Consider the following 19,831-nt stretch of genomic DNA (forward strand, 5'->3'; position numbering starts at 1 on the left):
CTCATTAAAACACTGCTAGATCAGGGGATCCTGCCCATAACAAAGCAAGTGGTTTTAGAAATGGAGTTACTGGAATAGAGCTTGATTTCCTACTGCTTGCATGATCTTTCAGGCCAGATGTTCAACATACGAGCTAAATTTTTTTCCTCCCTGTACAAAATCCTCTTGTTCCCAAGTAATCAGCAAGGTTCACATTTCACAGCAAAAATGGATCCTGCAAGTTTTGATGACCAGCTGTAAGCCACAGCTGTCAAAGAAAAAATCTGACTGCACATCAAGTGCTATAAAACTCCTGGCTCAGACTTCAAGACAAAACCTGGCTGAGTAGAAAGCAGACACCAAAGGCAAGAGAACCAGTGCTAAATCTGATTGAGCATGCAAGGTCCCGTTGTTCTCAGGGGCTGTTTTTCAGGCACACAATACAACAGCAGGGAAAAAGCCATTGACTCCTTGCTGCTGCAGCAGACAGAACATGGCCAAGGGCCTTCCAGCCAGTCCAGAGCCACGCTGTTCTGCTGTCCCACAGCCACACAACAGTCCAGCATGCACAGCTACACACTGCCCCTTTCCTTGAAAGGAACCCAAGTGGGGCAGGCTGCCACAGAGCCTGCCCTTGCCCCCACAGGGGACAGTCAGCTGCTAGGGAATCCCTCGCTGCTCCTCATGGGAGTGCTGATAGAAGGTGAAGGTGACAGCGGCGTCCCACGCAGCCTTGAGCACAGAGTCCTGCAGCCGCCGCTTGTCCGAGCAGTGGTGCCACTGGGACAGGTCCGAGGTGCAGTCAGAGCCGTCGGGAGGGGGCCGCACCTGCTGCCCGTTCACACAGCGGCGACACTTGATCCTGCAACAGGGCCACAGCAAGGTCAGGCCAAGGCTCCTCTGCTGCTTCTGCAGCCCAGTAACGTTTGGGGATTAACTCCCCCTGGAGCTGGATTTTCAGTTTCTGAATTACTACTGCGTTTCATTTCAACACACAACTACCTTCTGGTGTGTGTGACAGGTAAGGAGTGACTTACACATTTTGAAAACCTGGGGGTTCTGTTTCCAATGGCAGTCCCTCTTCAGTTTAACCATTTGGGAATGGTCCAGCAAGACCCAGAGGAAGTTCAGGAAGAGTTTCTCTCAAAAGGTGGGGGATGTTGCTTAAGGCAGATCTCAAGTGACTGCTGCTAACACCTCATGATTATTGCATCAGGACTCCTAAATTCTAAGAGCACACCACGCTCCAAACCACTCCATCCTGGCTCCCAGCACAGCCACCAGGTTGTGCTCAGGCTGTTTTAGAGATGCCCCATTGAGCTGTCACTTCAGGAGACAAAGAGCAGCAGCAGCTGGGCCAGCAAAGGCTGTTGCCATGCAGAATGGATACCTACACTGAGCTAAGCTTTGATACAGCTTAAAACTAATCCTCTTCACTTCTGGCCTGAATTAGGAGTCTTAATTTTCACAGTGAAGTATTTTTGCTGCACTCCCTATCCTCTTTCTGGTGGTTATAATAGCACAGGTCTCTGGGCTGGGGAAGAAGGGCAGACAATGGAAAAGAGTATTCTTTTAGTTGCCAGAACAGCACTTGGGCTGGCTTAATGAATTCTTAGCCAATGGAGAAGCCCTAGCATGGAAGCAGTTCAGCTTTTGTTCACCAGTTCAGTAGGAAGGGAACAGTAAGAAAGGACCAAGTTAGGCTCCATCAATTTGAACAGCTCTAATCAGTTTTTCTCTTTTCATTAGCTGCAGTATTTCAGTCTCCAAAACAGGCAGCTACAACATAGTTTGCTCACTTGTCCAGCCAGCACAGCTTTTCCAGACAACAAAAAAAGGAGGACAACAAGGAAGTGCTCATTTCTAGGTGGTTAACAGCTTCAGAAGCACTCTCTGGACTTCCTCCTGCCTGGGAGACCCCTGAATTACACAATGAAACTTCTGCTATGCCAGCCCTGAATCATTCAGAATACTCACTTGTCATGGGTGTCGCTGGTGGTGGGCTCATTCAACGTGAAGAGCTCCTTCAGCTCCCCAAGGGAGAAATGCCTTTCTACATCCTGCTCCTCATCCACCACGCAGCTGCTCAGGGCTTTCTTGTGGGTCTGGCGCTGGAATATCTTCTCCTCTATGGTCCCTGTCTACAGGCAAGTCAGAGATGAAGCACAGGTGGAACACTGGTGTTAAAGGAGCTCTGCATGGGGAAAGTGTCACAGATCAGATGGCACTAAGCTGTCGGGACCACTCAGTGCCTTGCCTGTACAGGCAAGTTTCAGTAGCTGCACTCCAAGCATGTGTTTTGTTGCACATCTAACCCAACTCTTTCCCTGTGGCTGCAGGAATGGATCCAGTGGAGATATGGAGAGGAAGAGGTGGAACTGCCGTTGATGGCCAAAGCTCACACTGCACCAGGTTGTGCTGATAGGAAGGAAGGGAAAGGAGCTGAGCAGCTACAGCTGCTCCCTGACAAAAACTCCCAACCACAATCTCCCTAAGAAGCAGCTACAAGGTCTAGCCCTGGGTGACACAAACATCAGCACTATTTTCTGGTTCACCCACACACAGATCAATCACAACCTGCCTGGAGGGAGATGTCTGCTTCCAGAACAGATGTGCAGAAAGCCCAGCATGCTCTATTTCTAAGGCAAAAATCTAAGAGCAAAATGTCTGTTTTGCAAACAAATGTAATACCAAGGAGGGGGGTGATTAGTCATGATTTGCAGACTGATTTCCTATTTCTAAAAGCAAAGGAACTCCCTGCTCCCAAGTGCAGCAAGGTCAGAGAAGAAATCTATTAAGAAAAGATGGGCAAAGAATGTCTGTTTTCTCAAAGTAAAAATAATAATTGACCAAGGAACTTAAGCTTACACAAAAAAAAAAAAAAACTAAACAAACAAAAACGCACAAAAAAACCCAACCCCACAACTTCTCCCCTCAACCAAAATAAAAAAACCAGTGTTAACTAATGAGAGGTGAATAAGGGCAGAGGAGACACTTCTAAGCAGTAATCGCTACTGGCACTGCTGGACAAAGTGTTAGAGCAGCCTGAAAGGAGCAGTCTCCTTCATGGTTTTCCTCTACAGAGCAGCTACCCCATCTGCTCACTGGCAGCTCCATCCCAAATACTGCTAGTAATTCCAGGAACGTACTTGCTGTTTCTAAAGTACACGTACACCCAACAAAACAGACTGCAGCCTGACTGAAAAGCAGCAACTCCTGCATCAGACACCCCATGAAATTAAAGAAGTCAGATGCCTAAATGACTTCAAAGGAACATCTTATCTGCAAAGCCACAGTTGTTTCTATTTCTCAGAAGCCAGCCACTGCTAGAAAACAAGGGCTGCAGTAATGACCCTCCAGCTAGAACCTTCATGGTTTTCCATGGCAACACATCTAAGGGTAGGAAGCAACTAAGTTCCAATCAATTCTGGTCACCAACACAGAAGAGTTTTTCCCTTCTGGCCCCAACCACAGCAGATGCAGTCTGGGCTGGCACCCAGAGCCCCACACTGAGGAGGAGAGGGCAGTCTGAGTTTGCCTCACCGAGAGCAGGCGGTAGATGTAGCACATCTTCTTCTGCCCGTCCCGCCACACGCGGGCCATGGCCTGCTCGTCGTTGGCTGGGTTCCAGTCGGGGTCGAACATCACCAGCCTGTTGGCCCCGATCAGGTTCAAACCACAGCCACCTGCCTTGCTGCTCAGCATGAAGATGAACTCAGGGCTCTGGAAAGAGGCAGCCTTGGGTTAGACTGCAGAGGCAGCTGTGCTTTCACTCAGAGCAGGCAGGAGAGCTGCTGACGCCTGGCAGGTTCTACTCACCGAGGGGCTGTTGAATCGCTCCACGATCTTTGCTCTCTTTTTAATGGACATGGTGCCGTCCAGCCGGACATACAAATACCTGGAACACACAGCACCGACTCAATCAGACTGCTGCCACCTTTAGAGCATCCTACCTAAGAAAAATCTGTCACCAACAGCTTTGTAACAGAGTGGGGTTTAGAAACATTAGCAGAGGCCCAGAGATCTTTTGCTGAGTGATGCCAGCAGACAAAGCACAAGCTGCATTAGTTCCAATTCAGGAGCACCTGAGCTAAAAGACAGATCACAAGTTCCTGCTGATAGAAAGTGTAGAAATAGACAGTTCTTTTACAGCATAAGCAACAAGTACTGTCTAGTAGGATTAAACTACTGAGATTTAAAGACAAACCTTCTGTTCCTGCAGAGCTTTTCAAATAGATCCAGAGTCTGAGTGTAGTTAGACACTAAAACCACCTTGTCATTACTGGTGCTTTTGGTAACAGCAAGGATGTAATCCAAAACCAGCATCTTTCCTGGATAAAAAGGAAAGAGAAAAAGCTAGAGCAGAATTCCCAAATTCCAGACCCTGGAAGGACACTTGGTAAGGTGCTGAATACAGTCTTATAGCTGCCTGTGTTAGGCAGCACACCTGTACTGCTGAGTTCCACCATACCTGAAAGCTGGGGCTCCAGAGATTTGGTGCTGTAGCCAGAAGGGAACAAGCCCAGGGCTCCCATAAATCCTTCTTCCTCTTCTACACACTTATCATAGATAAGAGCAGGATCTGGGGAATAAACAGAGCTCAGAGACTGTGGAGTGCACAAGGGAGACCCAAAAAAGCTTCACCACTAGTGCAAAACCCAAACCCATGTGAACAACTCACGATTACAGAGCTTCTTCAGGGATGTGATGGAAGAGAGAGATGACACACTGATTTTGCCTTCCTTCAGCTCCTCCACAGGCTTGGCTTGCTTCAGAAAGTTCTTGTACAGCTCATTCTGCAGAGGTGTCAGTCTGAAACACAACAAGAGCTCTGCAGTCCCAGCCTCCAAACAAGTGCCCTAACTCCATCTACACAGAGAGCTCCTTTCAGCCCAGTTTTTCTAGCTACACACAAACAGCCTAGAACTGCCCCCAAGGCTGCTGGTAGAGTATTGCTGTCTTCCAGAGCTGGAAGGGAAGCTTGCAGAGACTGCACAGCCCAGGGCTCTGCAATACACGGCTGCCCAGACCTCACCAGCTGGCTGGCAGAACCACCAGTTGTGGGTTGTGGCTTCAGGAGGAAAAGCAACATATTGTCAATGGCTACAACCTCATTCCTAGAGGGAAGCTGTCACCACAAGAATTGAAGGGCTTATTGCAATTTTTCAGTCTTTCCTGTTGCTTCCATTATTTCCCAGACACAGCAGATGCTTTTTGGTACCTGCAGCAGACCACCTGTTCAATCTTCACTGGCAGGTATTTGGACAGGATGTCTGAAGTTCTCCGAATTAAACACCTGCAGGGAGAGAAATTAAGATCAGACGCTTGGATGACTCTTGGATCACTTCTACTGAATATAAATCTGTTTTATTGCTATTATTCCTCATGTGGTCAACAGACAGCCCTTTTGATATTTTCTCTGCAAAGGTCTGTGACAGTCCAACACAAGGCAGAGGCCAGACACCCACAATCCACATGAAGCCATATTACAGAGCCCCATATAAGCCATTGTCTTTGTGAGGCTTCCAGTGTGGTTCATGAGATTTGGAGGGATCAGACGTGATTCCACCTACACAGAGAGTTCAGTCACAGGGGAAACTCTGCTCTTCCTCAGACTACCAAAGGCATTTGCAATTTGAGCTACAACAGACCAGCAGCACAGACAGCAAACAAGTACAGGGGTCAACCACCACAAACTGGGTGGGCATAACCCAAAGTACAGGCAGGCAACTCCCCATTTAATAACTCAGCAGCCATCCTCACCCAAAATGGGCTCATGGCCTGGCCCAAGATTCCAGCAAAGGACATATCCTTTGGCCCTGGAAATGACTCAGGGAGCAGTTTTGCCACACTTCAGAAAAGGTGGAATATACTAGAAAAAGTGCTGAGCTGAGCAACCAGAGTAAGAGGTGCAGAAACCCAGTTCTGCCAGGAAGCATCAAAAATATGTTACAAAACCTACAGAAGAAAGACAGCAGGGATATATGACAACCCCAAAATGAGTCAAAGGCTGGTAAATAAAGGAATAATCTGGTCTCCGAACCCATAAGCAGCAGGATGAAAAGTAATAGGCTTAAACTGCAGTAAGGAAGATTTATGTTACACATTAAGAGCATTTTCTAACTACAGAGACAGTGGTGCCCTGGAAAAGGTGTCCTAGGAAAAACTGCAAGGTCTTCAGTGCTGGGTGGGGGTTAAGAGAGGGTTTAGGTCTAGCACCTTCTTCCTCAGGACAGCAAGACTGACTAGATGCCCTCTCCAGGGCCCTTCCAGCCTTGCCTCTATGATTCCATATGTCTTTGCATCACTGTCCCATTTGTAATTCCTACCAAATTCAACAGACTCATCTGTGCTTGTCTTCCCTATTTGTGTACCATGACTGTTGCACAATAAAGGAAAGGACACCGATCTCAACAGAGCCAGGCACAGGCATTCCTGAACACACCTTTACGTCCATTTTTCATCAGCTATAAAAAGAAATAAATGCATCTCAAGAAGGAATAAGCTTTTCTCCTCCCGACCTTTTCTTTTCCTTAGGTTTCTGCAAGCTGCTCTGAGTCAAGGTCAGGACTGTCTCTATGGAGTGACTCTACTTAGTGTGAAATCTAATTTACCCTGACTATGAACTGCAGGATTTATTTGTGATGGCTGCAAAAGATCAGGTTAAAAAGCCAAAATAAACCAAGCAACCAAAAACCACCAAACAAAACTCACAAACAACAAATAATCAATCAGAAAAAAAACCTGAAGACACCAGCAATGCTGAGAATTCAAGAGTCTTTTCTAGAAAGTTCTTAGAGAGCCAAGCAATTTCCAGCAGATGTGAATAAATTGGTTGTACTCATGAAGAAAAAACATGTTTAAACAAGTACCACAAATCAACCAAAGATAAATAAGACAGCACTTCACATCACAGAAGATCAGAAGTCCCATCTCTGAGACTTGTAGTGTGTCCTATCAGCCCTACAGAGCCAGCAAAACTGTGCAAGTGTGAGCTGGGCTCTTCTGTGACTTGGGCAATCAACAGCAGGACTGAGTGACATTCTCTGTACTCCTTCTGCTCCTCAACATCTGGGCTGGATGGATCTCAAGTCTGATCCAGCCCACATTTGTAGATAACATAAGTAAAAGGATGCTGCCTGACTATCCAGATCCCAGGAGAAAACAGAAACATAGGAGTCAAATAATAATTCAGTATCTGGGAGTACTGCTTGGGGGTGACTGAGCTGACTGTGCCATGTCAGTTCCATTTATCAGACTAAACCTCCATGCTACGTGGATTTCTCAGGCAATAAATATTTGCACAATCGCTTGCTGAATAGACATAACAGGCAAGACAATTCATTACAGCTACAACTATAATTTGGAAAGATAGCAGGGCTTATGCAAAGGGCTTAAGCAAAAGCTCTGCAAAGAGAAGAGGGATGAAGTTCACCTGTTCACAATACTGATCAGCTCTTTAAGCCTCTCTTCTCCCTTGTGTCGCTCAGCTTCACTTGCATCTGCATCTCTTCCTTTCAAGATGGGCATTTCAAAATGTCTTTTAAATTCCTGTGCAGTTCCTGTATAAAACAAAAGTGAAAAGGTGACAACTACTACCAAAGAACCTTTGATCAGCATCCCACAGCCCCACTTACCACACCCCAAACCGAGCCCAGCAGATAAAACAAACCCTCATTCCATCCATAAAATTGCCTTTTTTTCTAGCAAAAAAAACCTCACACAAGGCAGACAAATCAGAACAACAGATAATCATTTTGTACTCCAACAACAGTGCAAAGCCAAAGGTCACACAATTTTACTTACACAGTCACGCACATACTTCTTTTGCATCCTAGTTATACTTTTATTCCCAGATTTTGTCCTTGCAAACAACAGCACAGGCATTATCTGTGCCTTCTTCAAAATTATCTGTAATCAGTTGCTTATTACTGGCCACAGGCTGAAAGCGGGAAGAATGCCTACTGAGTGCTTGCAGCTCTGCTGCAGTACTTACACCATTAACCTCATCTCAGAGAGAACGAACTGCAACTACAGGGAGAGTAATCCTTCCCAAAGTACAGGTCAAGGGGGGCAGGCAAAATCCCATCAGCTCCCTGTAATAACTACCCAAAATTGAAGCACACCAAAAAAGCAGATGCAGAACATCTACCACCCCATTCCATCCATTCCTTGAGAACTCCTGGGGGCAACACGGCTGAACAGAAACAGACACAGCCCAAATTCTGCTTGCAAGACTAAGAATCTGATGCCTTGTGTTTAACTAGAGTTGTGCATGCTCTGGAATTAATGAGAAGCCTCTTGGACTGGATGTCCAACAACCTGAGACAATCATGTGTGAAGAAAAAGGAAATCATTTACAGTAGCACTCAGTTTCACATATTCATTTCACCTTAATTGATTCCCCTTCCAAAATATCTGTTAGACTGGTGTACTCTGTATCAGAATCTTGTTGAAACAGAGCTCATATGATACACAGCCTCTAGAACAGGGCACCCTGACCTATATAAACTGAAAAAGACTCAGTCTCATAGAATCACAAAATGATTTGAGGTGGAAATGACCTTAAGAGATCATCCAGTTACAAGTCCCTGACATGATTTTTCACCAATGTCCCAGCTGTTGCTTTTGCTGGCACTGAGGGAAGCCTGGCCAGCACCTTCCCCTCCCTCCCATATCCCACATCCATCTCTTACCCAGGATGCCCGAATTGACAAAGTGCACCAGGCTGAAATACTCCAGCAGGTCATTCTGAATAGGGGTGCCTGAGATAAGGACCCGTCGAGGTGTGTTTAAGCTGTTGAGAGCCTGGTAAGTTTGGTTTTCAGAGTTTTTCAGTCTATGGCCCTGTAAAAAATCAGAGAAAAGGAATAAGGTTGATGAATACAGTGGCCCTGTTAGGAAGCAGCTTGGAGAGCCACATCAGTACTGATAAAAGGCATCTCACCACTTTTCTCATTCCTGATAGTGGAGTAGAGTGTTGTAACACACTTGTTTCAAAGACAAGGATCTAGTGAAAAACCTGAAGCCATTATGTGATGAAACAAGACACTACAAGCTTCCCAGACCAGGGATATCTGAGCTCCACCCTGGCAAGAAAGTCTACCATGAAAATAACAACCATCACACAATATAACTCCAAGAACTGTTTCCTGTTCTAAGATGGGAATGTTTTCAGATATCAACACAAGCACTGATCTCTGGACCAGTAAAACTGCTTCACTCAAGGTCAAGACCACAAGCCACTCAGTCCACTTAAACAGAGGATTGCCAGACCTTTGCACAGTAATAAAAAGAGGTTCTTCACCTCTTACAGGGGTAATCTGAATACAGGCCCCATTTCTCATGTCTGGGAAAAGCAACTTTATTAGCATTTGAGTGCTGGGTAGGACATAGCACAAGTGATAAGATGCTTTTCACAAGTGCCAGACTGCAGCAGAGGTGGGCATTTATTGGAAATGTATACAAGCCACAAGGCCAAGGACGTGGGTTCCCAGACTCCCTAGGTGCTGCCCCCATTCCAGGGTCACTGAGAAGTGTGGGCAGTCACGAACTCATAGATAAAAGGTTTATGGGAGCTGCACCCCTGAAGACACTCACTCTTTTTAGGCCCCTCTTGGCACTGTTCTGGCAAATACAAAGCCGAACCACTGGGTGGCATCGCTATTTAATAAATTCCTTCCACCCAGCAGAGGACACCTCAACCCCTGCCAGGCCCTAGTCTAATTGTTTCAAGGAGGCAGAGGGTACTTGTTTTATTTGTCCTTCAAAGCAAATCTCTGGCTCTCACTACCTATAACCACAAATAGGGAATGACAAATGAAAAAAACCCCCTCCATTTCAGCTATGTAAAAGCAGAGCTTGACACACCTCAAGCATGAAAATCACTAAGCCAGGGCACTACCAACAGAGACAGGCATGCACCTCCCTTCTGGCACATATTTCACATGGAGAGGGCCCCAGTAGGGACCCATCAGAGACCCACAAGTGGATGCAGTTACCACCAACTGGATTTTCTTCATATCTTGAAGAAAATCCAGTTGAATAATATGATTTGAATAATATGATTTTCTTCATATCATGAAGACATCTCTCCCATTCAGGCTCACACAGTATGGCTAATCTTATTTAGAGCCTCTGAAAGCTGTCCACAGCTAAGTCTTGTCCACTCTCCTTTTAAGAAAGCAGATCCAGTTTCACCCAGATGTTGGGAAAACACCAGGAATGGATTCCCCTTGAAGGTGTCCCCATACCTCATCACAGATGACCAGCCCCACGCTGCCCTTCTGCAGCACCTCGGCGTGCAGCCGGAACGTCTCATAGGAGATGATCAGGATGGGGGAAGGCACTCGCAGGCCACGCTGGCTCATAAAGCCAACTGCAGATGGGAAAGGGAAAAAGGGAGGGAAAAAGTAAAAGGGATGAGGAAAACTAATAGAAAATAGGTCAAATGATCAAAACATTTGCCTTAAAATTTTAAGAAAACCCTTCCACCCATATATACCCATTCTCTTTTTCCACAACTGTTCCCATTTCCATGTCCCTTCTGCCTCCTTTCCTGCCTTTTGGTTGAGGTAAAATAAGAGCACTGGGACTACTCTAACACCCAGCTAGATTTGGATTATGGCAAAAGATCAACTATTAGCAAACATGTAAGGGCCAGATCTAAACATGTTAGTGGAGAGACAGCCATCAGTCTGCAGTGATCCAGTGACTGCTCAGAGATGTTTACATGATACTGTAGCCTATTTCCAAGGCAAGATTTTGACCCCAACCAGCCAAATTTCCAGACTGCAAACATTTCTGTACCTAGCTTACGGTCAATCTCATCTTTGGAGCCTCCATCGATGGCCAGCGGCTGGATCCTTCCCCCCAGCCACTTCTCCACTTCATTGTACCAGTTCCTCACCAGGCTGGAGGGAGATACCACCACGGCTTTCTCTATTTCGGGCTTGCAGTCCGGGCTTTGCCGGAGAAGTGTCCACATGAGTGTGATGCACTGGAGAGTTTTGCCCAGCCCCATTTCGTCTGCCATGATACAGCCATGGCTCCCAGGGATCCGCCGGCTCGTCACACAGTCCCAGAGGAATTTCACCCCCTGCCAAAAAATCGTTCTGTCAGAGCAGGATGGAACACCAGCAGAGTGACAACATCTTTACCAAACACACAGGACTGACAGCACAACAGATCTGCGTAGAACACACATCCCTGGGGACATGCAGTGCTCTAACGAGACAGAGGGAAATCACCCGAGGCACAGCTAAAATGCTGCCACATCTCTAGTGAAACAGCACTACTGGTGCCAACACATACGTCACAACATGCACTAAATCTTGCTACCTTTTACTTGTACAATTCTAACCAGCTTCCTAACATGAATTCCCAGAAATTTCTACCCTTGGCTGCATTACACAGGGCCTGGTCATGAACTAACATGCATCAATCATTTCAAAGAGGTTTATCATCTTAACACCACCAAATCAAGTAATTTTAAAGAATCAAGAGTGCGTAGAGTTGTTTCTGCTGCCCAAATAATTCCCAGAACACCATCATCAGCCCTCATCATTTCTGCCTAGAAGCAGTGACTCACCTGGGGCTCAAGGTCCAAAGCAGATTTAGCTTTAGAGAAGGCACAGGGCTGAGGTTATAACCCACGTCACATGGTGGGAGAAGAGCTCAGCCCTGCATTAGGCTCTGACACATCACTGAGACAGATAAAAGGGGGAGAAGAGACAAACTTCAAAATGTTCCTGGACCATGTGATGATAGGAGAGTCAAAGAAAACCAGGGCATTGTGCTGGGAATATACAAGCTAAACACACCTGCAAGGATTCATCCTCTGCTCCACTACTTAGGACTTGAAGATGGAGCCCCTTGACCTGCACTTTTAAGTCCTTTTCTTTCTTTCTCAGGCTTTTAGTAACAGGCTAGTGGAATTTATTTAAGCCAGTTGAACAATTATGAAGTACACTACTGACTGTAAGACTGCATTTTGCTGCAGAACCAGCACCTGGGCAAAAGTTATAACAAAGTTGGAGCAGAGCTGTACAGCTATGTAGGAGTATCAGCTGAATAAAGCAGCATAGAAATCTTAGTAGGCAGAGACTTATTAGTCAGCCTAGAGCAGAAACTGCTTTATCATTGACATTTACCTGTCAAAAAACAGTGTGCCTAGAACACCAACAACTTTGATTACTTGACAAAAGCACCAGCAGGCAGCAGCTTACCCAAAACCAGAGTGCCTCCAGCTATGTAGCCAGAGAGGAGTATGACATCGGGTCACAGGTTCATTACCAGATCTGAGATAAAACTACACACCATGAGCAGTCTACGCTCTCAGAGCTATCTGAAGATCTCCCATGCAGGGACACATCTAGCTTGACCTGCTCAGCCTGCAAGATCAGCAACCACAGCTTCCATCTGTGCTCCCTCCAGGCTTAAATGATAATATACTGTATCTGGGATGAACTTCGAGCTGTCCAGAAGCCTACATCAGATATTTGGAGTGTTGTACTCACTGCTGCCATATTACAGTGTTGCACGTATTTACAACATAAAATATTTTTGGCCGTCTCCACTGTCAAATTTCAAGTCTGCATAGGTCAGGCACAGCTCACACCTACCAAGGGCAGCCCCCAAACAAAGCACACCAAAGTAGGAACCTACTCTACACTTTGTTAGGAACCACAGTACCAGAAATTGAAGCCTCAGTGTTTGCTGCCTCAGTGACTGCAGATCAAATCAGTTCTGCGGAGCAGTAAAACAGTGGTGGATAGTCTGCCCTGCCTGACTCAAAACTGGGCTGCAATCTAGTTTAATGCAACTATATCCCATCACCTTCCACTCTGAATTCCACCCAGCAGAGCTACATCTCCAGACTTCAAGGTAAGTAAAAGCAGGACTTTCAGCCCTGACTCTTTGCTTGAAAAGGGACAGGGAGTATCATCAGCATTCAGGCCTCTCAGAGGATGCTTAAAACAAAAGTTTCACTTGGTATTTGCAACAGATTAGAGTCTGTTACACTGTCAGTCTGTGAGGTCTACGCAGACCTGTAACAACTCTGGCAGAGGAAATGCAGCTTTTTGAAATGGAGCAAATCCTCAGGTCCCAATGGAAAGCTTACTTCTCTCTGATGGGGTCGTAAAACACGGCTGAGGACAGGATCCACCACGACATGGACAGGTGCCTTGTCCCTGCAGGAGGCAGTCAAGGAAGAAGAGAGTGATTAACAAATTTGGCACATGTTTAGGTTTCGTTAAATATCACTGCTATACTGAGGACTCCCCTGTGGCACAGGGGAAGCAACTTCAAACAAGAAAGTGAAAAATGGATTAATTCAGCTTTGAGAATTAAGTTAGAGACCTACCCATGGTCTGAAACATCAGTGAAACCATGTATGTGGGCTGTGATCAAAACACAGCTAGAATGTGGTTCAGACACAGTTACGAAGTCAGTTTTGTTTTTCTTGTTTCTATAACAATATTGTAACTAAACTTCTGGAGACAGAAACCCCTCCCTCTGTCAATGAAGATCCAGTTGACAGCCTTTTAAAGTTATAACATAGGCAAAAAAGAAACTACTTCAGAATAAAAACCAGTAAGCAGCCTAACATTTGACAGTCATCTCCCTCTGCTTGTCATCAGATGCTGAAGTTTCCTGACTAACTAAGCCATGAGATTTTCTGAGCAACTTCTCCATGCGTGTATGCTCATTCCTTGCAACAGGTTTAAATTTCTGATGCATGAGAGATGGAACAGTCAGTGAAAGAACACAAACAATCCAGCATGGGTTCTTCTTTGATTGTAACCACACCTGAACCAATCCTGGCAGAATACTTGAAACCAAACTCCCCTTGACGTTCAGACCCCAGCCCAAACACATTTGGGAGAAAAGCACATAAATGTACACCCAAAAAGAGGTCAGAGGTGCAGCATTCATGCCAGGTGATGACTCACTTGTCCATTTTCAGCTGGTCATGGGCACTCAGCACCGGGGGCTCATACAGCACCAGAGCTCCCTCCTCAAATGGGTCATGGAGAGGACCCCTCAGTCCCGCCCGTTTGACACCCAGCGAGCGCAAGCCCAGGGGCCCTGAAAGCAAACAAAGGCACAGCTCAAACAACCACATCTTCCTGGGAGCAAGCACAGCCTCGCAGCAGAGCCTGATTGCACTCAGGAACAGTGAATTAATTGGGTGCTGGAGTGGAGGTGCACACACTGCTGGTGCAGACAGCAAACCTAAGCGAGGCCGTTGTTTGGCAGCACACAGTGGGAAGCTCTGCAGCAGGAAAAAACAGAACGAAGGAACAGAGGCAAAGATGGAGCAATGGCACTGCTCACCCAAAGCGGTTGTTCTAGTTTTTTTAAAGTTGAGGAGGATTCCAGAATGTACAGCTCAACAAATACACTCCTACATCTAGAATATGCTGGATGAAATCCTCTTTCAGGGTCATCTAACCCAGCCTCAGCCAAAGTTGTATCTTTGATGCAAGGTCAGGAATTGACCTTTAACAGTGACAAAGTTCTACAGCACCACACTGCCACTACCTGCTCTGGGGTATTATTTTCTCTCTGCTGAGCAATAGTAGATATTTGGCCTTGGAGCCAATTTCTGTGAAAAGCAGAAACCAAGCATAAGTCCCTTTTCCTAGTACTGTATTTTGATGTCACTTCTGAAATGGAGATGAACAAAAGAACATAGATAAAAATCCTTTTTCTCATCAAAACTCGGGCAACTGTGCTCCTAGAATTGATTTTGCTTGAAAAAGATTCAGTCTGTTTGTCTGCTGTTTACTACAGCTCCTTGCAGAACAGGAGTGTATCACAAGCTGAGGCAGCAACACACACACAACAAGAAAGAGCACAAGGAACAGCCACTTCTCCCAATTAGTAGAGCAAGGTAACAGCCACAGAAAGCAGCTTTCCCAGTTACAGCTCTGTTTGAGCCTCCTGACAAATCCGCTTCTCCAGAAGCTTTGCCAAACTCTTTTGGGGCTTGTCATTCCATATTCAGTGGCTGCTTACAGACATTTTTATAACTAAAGTTTAAGTGAAACTGGTTGATCTGCGTTCGGGTTTTTCAGCTCGAGGGTGAAGGGGAAGCAGGGGACATGAACAGGCCCATTTGTTTCTGAGATCTTATGTTTCACTGATTCAAACCAGCTGAGGCTTTGAACTTCAAAACGATCTCATTTTGAAGATCACCTTGAGGCTCAACACACCAAGCCAAGTAGAAATAAAACTGGCACATACAATCTTTTTCACTTCAGCCTTCTGTCTGTTAGCATCATTATTTAAATGATAAACCTTCGTGGCTTGGAATTCATTTTGCTTTTGTATTTGTGATACAGTGTAAAATCTCCTGGCACTACATCAAATACATAGCAGTAAGACTATAAAATCCAATTCTGAAATGCAGGATTATCCAAACTAAACACTAGTAAGAAATATGAAGACTTTGCTAATATGGCAGTATTTTTCTTTCAAAATTAAGTCAGGATTTCTGGAACACATGCATCAGTGCAAAAAATAACAATAATCCCCACAGATATATTTGACAGGCCTAAGCATCATCTGTTTTACCCGAGTCAGCCAACACAGACAATCCTTAAACCTCCTCATCTTACCTTTATAATTTGGAATGGGGACTTTGAAGGGTTTGGACAAAATACTGCGGATAAAAGCCTCCTAGGAATTCAGAAAGAAAACACATTTCAGAAGTCTGAAATCAGAGATTGCTCAAGAAAGCAAGTCCAGGACATTTTTTGAGAACTCAGTTTTGCCAAGTACTCAGAGTCCCTCTATTTAATCTACTCAAGGTTCAACTCCAACTACTTGCAAGACTATGCAAAAGGAAGAAAGTAACAATTCAGCACAATTTCCTCCACCACTTCTGCTTCTCAAAACTATTTCCCTTTGGGTTTTCTAATACATTAATTTGATTTTTCATAGCTCCCATCTTCCTAAATCCACTGGCTTTATTCACTTCTTTAAAAGCTATTGCTTCTCCCTGCCTTGGTAATTCAGTCAGGCAACTCATTTCCTATAAAGAAGCTGGGTCACCACTGCAGGGACATCCATGCTGGATCAGCAAGCACCCAGCTAGTCCAGCATCTGGCTATGGGAAGCCCAGAGAGAACTGGGCAGGCAGACAGCATCAGATCCACCTGCCTGGAAAGCAACTCACATCTCTGGGTACTGCCCTTCACCTGGGACTCACAGAACTCCCTCATTCAGGATTTCCACTACAGCAAGTTCCCCCACCGCAGCTCTTTCAACATTAAAGGGCTGGAGCTGAAAAAAAGCCTTTCCAAAAGACTTTGTCTGCATGGCTCTTCCTTTGTCTTCCATGGCTCTTCCACCTCAGTTTAAATGGGGTGATGGAGGCACTTTGGACCTCCTTGCTGAGTGAGCTGTGTGTGTACCAGCAGCAACCCCACTCACGTGCTGACTGCTGTCCAGGCAGTGGGGTCTGTTGGTCAGCTGAGCCAGGGGCTTGCGGAAAGGCGACCTGTAGCATTCTCCACTCTCGGTTTCACCAGCTGCCTTCTGCCTCTTCCGGCTCTGGGAAAAAATAAAACAGAACCAAACAACTCAGGAGCAGCTGGGGAGAGCTGAAGATGCTCTGCAGTCACACCCAGTAAGCACCAAAGCACACGGACCATCGCCCAGGCAGCCAAGCAGCTCTGAGTGCACACAGCCATTGCTGCCACAGGACTCACACAGCAAGGTCACTGCGCCCTAAAGTCCCATTTATATGAAGCTTAAAACATTCTCCTAGTTAAGAGAATAACTACCACTTTCTAACCTGTAAAAAGGCAGGCTTGTCCACGCTAAGATTTGCCCTGTCCCGCCAGTCAAAAGACAAAAGCAGAATTAAGAAAAGGAAGGGTCAGTAGCATGGAACAGACTACATCAAAGTCCCCAGAGGCTCCATGGCACCTGGTGTTATGTAGGTGAAAGACCTCACACTGAACACTGTACTTCACTTAGAAAAGAATGAAAATAAGTAAGTTATTGATTTGTTTCCTGGTTTAAAACAATCCTCTTCAGCATGAGGCATGGTTTCAAACACCTGCTGGTATGGAAAAATGGATTTGACACAGAAAACATTATGTGAGACTCTTTAACTTGTATTACATAGAATATAACTGTAAATTAGGATTAGGGCTAGGAGTCCTGTCATTATGAATGGCTATACGAGGTCTTTACTGTCTCTTACAGATAATCGGTGAAACTGATCCTCTCGTGTCCTGGTATAAGAATATGTAACATTCAGTCTTGAACAGCCTATTCCCAGTCATACAGTCACCGGTCCTTTCACACAGCACTCGAAGCTCTCACAGGGCTACGTTTTTCCATAACCACAAAGCACCATCTGTACACTGTGAAGTTCTGCCACCGACCACATGCCGAGACACAAACTTTTACGGCAGCATAAACCGGGGGCGCGATGCCCGGAGGATGGGGAGGCTCAGGCACCGCGGAGTGACCGGGATGCAGCGCCGCCCCAGCCCGCATCCCTCTGCCACGGCCGCGGGGTCAGGCGGGGCCGAGAACACACACACGGGGCCACGTCCCGGAGCCCCCCCCTCACCGTCGGGGGCTGCCAGTCCTCCTCCTCTTCCTCATCTTCATCGCCCGCCTTCCTCTTGGCCAGCTGGCTGGGGGCCAGGCTCCTCCTCTGGAACAGAGGCACAACACACACAGTGAGGGACCGGGAGTGCCTGGCACAGATATAGACACAGAGACAGACACAGGCACAGACCCTCGGTCCGGTCCGGTCCGGTCCCCCCCCAGCCCCCTACCCACCATCGCCTCACGGGAGCGCGCGGACGCGGTAACGGCCCGCGCGCGCCGCTGGCGGGAAAACCGCCGGGCCGGCTCCGCCCCGCGCACACAGGCGTGGCCAAGCGAGCGCCGAACGGCGCCGAGCCGGCTCGACCCGCTCGGGGCTCCGCGGAGGAGGGGTACGGCAAAGAGATGCAATCCACTGCTTTTATATATATATCTATAGTAATAAGAGGACGTGAGATTTATCATGAATTTCTGTGTCAAATAAAGGAGACGTTCAAAGACGGACTGGGAGAGAAAAAGAAAAAAAAAAAGGATTTTTTTTTCTGTCCTAAGAGAGATCCTTAGGGGTCTGTTCCCTTCAAGCCGGAGCAGTGCTGCCCTACAGATGCTGCACGGCGAAAGAGTCAGGGTGTATGACTGCAGTGGGGAAATCAGTACAAGGGGATGAGCAATTAAGGCTCTTCCTTTGGCTCTTCAGCAGCTCAGGTGCTGTCGGTGAGGTGAAGGGAGACATCTCCACACTCAGGACAGAAGAGAGCGGGGCCAGGGCTGCAGTGAATCCTGGCAGCAGGAATTACAGCCCCGGGTGCTGTGAGGAGCAGGCAGGTGACCCTCGGCACCCAGGAAAGAGCAGTGCCCAGGGGGAGGCTGTCCCTTCACGATTTTGTCTCAATTTGGCACAATCTCAGGTTATTCTGTGAGCTTACCTGTTCTGACAGGTTTGATGTTACCTGCATGACATAATGGCTGACCCGAAGTCTCTGATTATGGGCCTGCATCGCTTTCTGCACCCATGGAACAGAGAGAAAATCCCCTTGGAGCACCCTAAAGGGTATTTGTGAGGGTTCAGGGCAAAAAAGCAAACTCAGGGCAGCAGCAATTTCAGCGCAATTTGTTTTCCTTCAAACAGAAGGGCGGGCTAGTCCTCAGGAAAGAGCGAGGCTGTTGCTGTTCCATGGATCACAGCTGACATGATAAATGAGGGCTGGTGCTCACTGAGCAATTTAAAGGACAGACGTTTTACAGGGTGCAGAACCGCAGCATTTTGAAGACACACAGCTAAATTATCCTTCTGGCTACACAGGGAAAACCCCAAACAACTGGGTGAAATGAGCCAAGCCCTCTGACACATGCAGTTAACTCTTCAATTGCTGGATAGGACAGGCATCCTCCTCAGGATGAGATTCCCACACAGCTTGTGGGGAAGAGGTGCTGCTCACAGGCCCTGGAGCACAGCCCCCAGAACCTGTGAGTTCCTGGAGGTTTCAGCAGCTGCCAGCATTATTAGATCTTGGGAAACCTGACAAATCTCCAGACATTGTGTGTGGATCACCTTGGGGCAGGCAGGGAGTAAAACGTGGCCTTTAGTGCAGTCCAGCAGAACAAACATATTCAATGCCCTGCAGCTCTTGAAAGGACTTTGTCTTTTCTTCCTCCGCCAAGGAGGAAACAAAGGGGGAAATGGATTTCCCCTTTGTTGGTTGTTTCACTGGTAAACCTGGGAAATAAATGCAAGAATTTACTTGTGTCACAGTTGCCCAGCTGACCTTCTCAAGAAAGCACCTTTGGCAGTGTCCCCACTTCAGTTGCATCCTATTTCATTATTCAGTTTATTAACCATCTACATTAATACAGTTATGTACCTTTAAAACACAAAATAGTGTGGCTATAAGACAAAGCCAAATTCTTGAATATGTAGAACTTAATGTGTAAGTGGGCATAGATTTCCTGCAGGCATTTTACACCCCCTGGATATGTAGTGTCTTTACTTTTTTCCCCTTTTTCAAGTCCATGCATTTGCCAGTATTTTATTCCCAAAGCGCTTTCAGAGCTCCATGATGAATGTTAGATGTTGCAATTACTGGCTCACTGGGCAGAGAGTGGTTCTATAGGAAGGTAATTGGCTATTTTTCCTGGCATGAATAATATTCACAATAATAGCCTCCCTCTCCGTGCCTCTGAGAGCAGTTCTGCTGTGTGCTTTTTTCCCTGCAATGGGAAAACTGGGGGGAAGAAAAGGGGAGGCAAAATTCCTGCTCTATGCAGAGCAGCAGGA

The 19,831-nt window shown here is 46.5% G+C and overlaps 2 protein-coding genes across 2 annotated transcripts in view; one reads left to right on the forward strand and one right to left on the reverse strand.

Moving 5' to 3' along the window:
* Positions 1-19,831, forward strand: part of POMGNT1 (protein O-linked mannose N-acetylglucosaminyltransferase 1 (beta 1,2-)) — a 144,966-nt gene that overhangs the window by 27,788 nt on the left and 97,347 nt on the right. The window lies entirely within an intron of this gene.
* On the reverse strand, positions 111-17,876 carry RAD54L (RAD54 like). Its single transcript, XM_063407150.1, has 18 exons — positions 17,791-17,876; positions 17,576-17,662; positions 16,423-16,542; positions 15,606-15,666; positions 13,935-14,070; positions 13,103-13,172; positions 10,789-11,077; positions 10,233-10,357; positions 8,676-8,826; positions 7,415-7,541; positions 5,201-5,275; positions 4,661-4,791; positions 4,451-4,561; positions 4,187-4,310; positions 3,799-3,877; positions 3,523-3,702; positions 1,957-2,120; positions 111-841 (listed from the first exon to the last, which is right to left on the reverse strand). Exons 1-18 carry the CDS (start codon positions 17,791-17,793, stop codon positions 640-642), a joined length of 2,235 nt encoding a protein of 744 aa, XP_063263220.1. The 5' UTR covers positions 17,794-17,876; the 3' UTR covers positions 111-639.

This window comes from Prinia subflava, chromosome 10 (genome assembly GCF_021018805.1).
Source record: "Prinia subflava isolate CZ2003 ecotype Zambia chromosome 10, Cam_Psub_1.2, whole genome shotgun sequence".
Classification (NCBI taxonomy): domain Eukaryota; kingdom Metazoa; phylum Chordata; class Aves; order Passeriformes; family Cisticolidae; genus Prinia; species Prinia subflava.

What these genes read in the sequence shown, in the direction of transcription:
- RAD54L (XM_063407150.1), bottom strand. An exon ending in GACCAGCTGAAAATGGACAA is followed by an intron (nt 13,173 to 13,934) that starts GTGAGTCATCAC and finishes TGCCTCCTGCAG; the next exon opens with GGACAAGGCACCTGTCCATG. An exon ending in GGCTGGTCATCTGTGATGAG is followed by an intron (nt 8,827 to 10,232) that starts GTATGGGGACAC and finishes GATTTTTTACAG; the next exon opens with GGCCATAGACTGAAAAACTC.